The 3,802-nt window shown below is 37.5% G+C and overlaps 1 protein-coding gene across 1 annotated transcript in view; it reads left to right on the top strand.

Moving 5' to 3' along the window:
• LOC106815932 (glucosamine 6-phosphate N-acetyltransferase-like) overlaps positions 1 to 3,284 on the top strand; it is a 4,240-nt gene extending 956 nt beyond the window's left edge. Inside the window, exons 2-6 of the mRNA XM_014820464.1 lie at positions 25 to 178; positions 496 to 558; positions 984 to 1,114; positions 1,601 to 1,662; positions 1,972 to 3,284. Coding sequence (XP_014675950.1) covers positions 25 to 178; positions 496 to 558; positions 984 to 1,114; positions 1,601 to 1,662; positions 1,972 to 2,122 — 561 coding nt within the window. The 3' untranslated portion in view covers positions 2,123 to 3,284. The remainder of the gene's footprint in view (positions 1 to 24; positions 179 to 495; positions 559 to 983; positions 1,115 to 1,600; positions 1,663 to 1,971) is intronic.
• The last annotated feature ends 518 nt before the right edge of the window (positions 3,285 to 3,802 follow it).

Consider the following 3,802-nt stretch of genomic DNA (forward strand, 5'->3'; position numbering starts at 1 on the left):
GTTTTAACTTTATTTTAATTTCAGACTATTGAAGAAGAAGAGCCATTATTTGATGGTGCTATATTAAGAAAGTTGGACTTCAGCAGTACAAATGCAAAATTTAACCCAAAGATATCCCCAGAACACCCTGGAGAAAATCTTATTATGCGACCTCTATGTCCAGCAGATTATGCTAGAGGTAAGTAACTATCATTATAATCAGGCCAGATTGAATGTCGATAAAATGGTAAATAATTGCTATTCTCTGTTGCCATAAATCTTTCGGCACATTTACTATTGTGCATGAGTATTCTAAGACTTGGCTTTAAATCAGACACTTGTTGTTATGGAAGCGATACTGATAAGTACCAAAACAGTAAGAAAAATATGAGAAATGATATTTTTAACACAGGGTATCTTAGGTCGACATCTCAGCCTAGGAAAAAAAATTAAATATTCACTTTACCTAGGGTAAACGAAGAAAAAAGCTATATTTTGCTGCATTTCAAATTTCAGGTTTTGTAGAGTTGCTCAGGCAACTAACTAAAGTTGGTGACGTTAGCCAAGAGGATTTCATAGGTGAGTATGTAATATGAAAATGTTATTTATTCTCATCATCATGGTACTATCCTGCAACATCAAATTAATACTAGAAATGATAATAATATAGCACGAAATGTGCAGCAGATTACAGCTAATGACAATTGCCACAGACTGTATTGTGAGTGTAGGATTATAATTTTAAGAGTTGTTATTTCAAACATTACTTATGGCACAGTATATTGTCTCATGCTGCCGAGTTCTTATATTAAATAATGTACTGTCATGTTCAGTTACCATAAGTACATTAGGTGTAAAATTTGTTAGCGTGAACAGTTTTTATGTGCTATTTGTGTTTTATAACTTCACTATGAATTAGCTATATATGATTAACATAATCTTCTATGTATGTGGTTAGGTACAACTTTGTCTTGAATATTCTTGCGATGGTGATCATTTTACAGCGAGGTACAAATCGATGAAGGCCTGTCCTGACACGTACTATCTCGTCGTGATCGTTGACGTGAACGTCGACCGTGTTGTAGGCGCTGCGACCATGGCGATTGAGAACAAGTTCATTCACAGATGTGCAACAGTAAGTGACGTTGTTAGAATTGTTATAATAAACTAGCAGTGCTTTTATCATCAGGTAGTATTCTGGGTCACATTCAGGAATTGAATACTGAAGCAAGAAAGGATATTAAACAGGAAAATATAAAATGAGGGGGTACCGACATGCAGAACTAATATTTTGTACCAATGATCAGTACTGACTTATGGGTGTGTGTAGTGGGGAAGGGGTCAATACAGTCAATGGATTTCTTTGCAAGGCAACAAAAATTTTCTCGACCACCTTACACCTTGTCACCATCTTGTTACTCAAGTAAGAGATGATACCTAATGATATTTAAAAGCTATAGCATACATAGTATTCGGACAATACACCTCCACTTCATGATTTGAGTATCCAATATACATGGACGTATGCACTTAATGTGAATTTAGGGTTAATATACATTAAATATTACAGGTCACATGCATTTCGTCATTAAGTTATAAGTCACGTACCATTTACTTTCAGAGGGGTCGCATTGAAGATGTGGTTGTGTGTAACGAAATGAGAGGAAAACAGCTGGGAAAACTGTGAGTTAAGCTGTCATTTCATTAAGGGATGTAGTGTATTTTGTACATTTGGATAATATATGTAAAAGCTGCCTTATTGAACATGTTTAATTTACTAATGACCACACAGCTTCATACAGATTTCTAAGTTGCTTTCCACAATGACAGACAATCCATTTATATACAATTACGATCATAGTTTTTCAATAATAAGTAATAGGGGCAAGCCAATGAAATGCAAAGTGATTTGGCTCACGTGTCCCCGATTTATAAAACCATTTTTGAGAAAAACGGTTATATATATAATATTATAGCTGGCATGTTTTCTAGGTTGGTTGAGACGATGCTGAAACTGAGTGAGTATATAGGGTGCTACAAGACAACATTGGATTGCAAAGATGCAATGATCCCCTTCTATCAGCAACTGGGACTTCACCCGGAACCGGGAAACAACTTTATGGTGAAGCGTTTTCATGAATGAGTGACAATCACCAGCCTAAATATGCACATTGCATTGCAGCAGTTTACTTCTAAGAGTTAAAATGCATTGAGATGTTACCAGTCTATTGGCAAGAGTCATAACTCGGGATAGTCCTGTCTCCAAAAAGTGATATACTGGCATCAAACCAACGAAGCACGTGATATTTGATGTTCATAGTTATAGGAACTGCTGCAAACCCTTTGGCAAATATGACTGCAAGTTATGTCAATGAACATATTTTTGTATTTGTGAAGAAATGCGGGCCAAGTTAAGGTTGTGATAGACTACAATTGGGTAGGACTTGAATTGGCTGGACTGCTACAGCTCAATAAGTTGGTATGCTATTATCTTCAATTCGTTGCTTCTCTCAAACATGTAGTTATTTCTTAAGAAATCCCTGATCAACGGTGATTTCTGCATTTATTCATAGACTGAATTTTATATGAATCCATAGTACTCTCACAGTCAGTTATTACAAATAAAGTTAAAATGTGAATATGCTAGTTAAATTTTCAGTCATGCTCATATTCACATAATGAGATGCTAATAAAGTTTATCTCAGTTAGATCCAAATTAAGTTAAAAATTATTTATTAAGTTAATTATTTTCGTCTATGTCTCCGGATAGACTTCCTCAGGTCTGATGTTTCCAGGTAGATGGCAGCACTGGAAACAGAAGTTTGAACCTGGTCACTTGGGGGGGGGGGACAGTCTGCGGTCCTCTCGAGCAGGTGCAGTTCTGAGGATGTTGTCATATATGTGGGATAGGTGGTACGACCCCTCATCTCTAATCATTGTAGCTGCAAATATATATTGCTTCTCTGATCTGTCTGCGCCTCAGAAACGATTCTTTTGACACCACAGTGGCCTCTTTCCAGTTCGGCAGATGGTTTTGGTTGACCATGTGGTCTGTTATGGCTGACTTATGCTGTTGTCCTGAAGTGGACGCACGAGCCGCAGGTGTGCTGGTTCCTTTTGTATGAGTGGTGACATCAGTCATGTGTTCTTTTAGACATGTTCGAAATTTCCTGCCTGTTTCCCCAATGTACACGCTATCACAATTCGAGCAAGCGATACGGTACACACAGCCTGTTGTATTTTTGTTTTCAATTTTGTCTTTTGGATGTACTAGGATAATCCTGGTGGTCTTATGGGGTTTAAATGCAGAAAATCCATTTTCGCTGGCGGTCATTTTGGATTTCAAGATGGCCGCCACAATACGCAAAAGTCAGCCTGGAAACATACCCAGTGGAACTCCCCAGGTATCATAGAAATGATATTTACCCGTTTCCAGCCTCTACCCAAAAAGTTTAGGCTCATCCTTATTTTGGATATCTGCCCCCTGACTAAAAGGGCGGGCGGGGATGAAGTAGTAGTTTTGCACCCTACTGACTAGGGCGCTCTCCTAATTAAAATCACAGGTCTACTGATAAGAATTTATTACAGAAACATATGCTGAGATACCCCCTGACCATATTAAATGCATTTTCAACACAAAATATAACTCCTCTGGTGAGATATTGCGCATGCGCCTAAACAGTAACGTAGCCAGATTATGTATTGACTGGTATATGCAGCCGGGACCTTACATGCAAGGTCTGCTTCCTATTTCATAAGTGAGGTCTACTGATAAAATTTTATTACATACATATATGCTATGATAACCCCTCTTCATTTTAAA

Source organism: Priapulus caudatus, unplaced genomic scaffold (assembly GCF_000485595.1).
Source record: "Priapulus caudatus unplaced genomic scaffold, Priapulus_caudatus-5.0.1 Scaffold1239, whole genome shotgun sequence".
In the NCBI taxonomy this organism is placed as follows: Eukaryota; Metazoa; Priapulida; class Priapulimorpha; order Priapulimorphida; family Priapulidae; genus Priapulus; species Priapulus caudatus.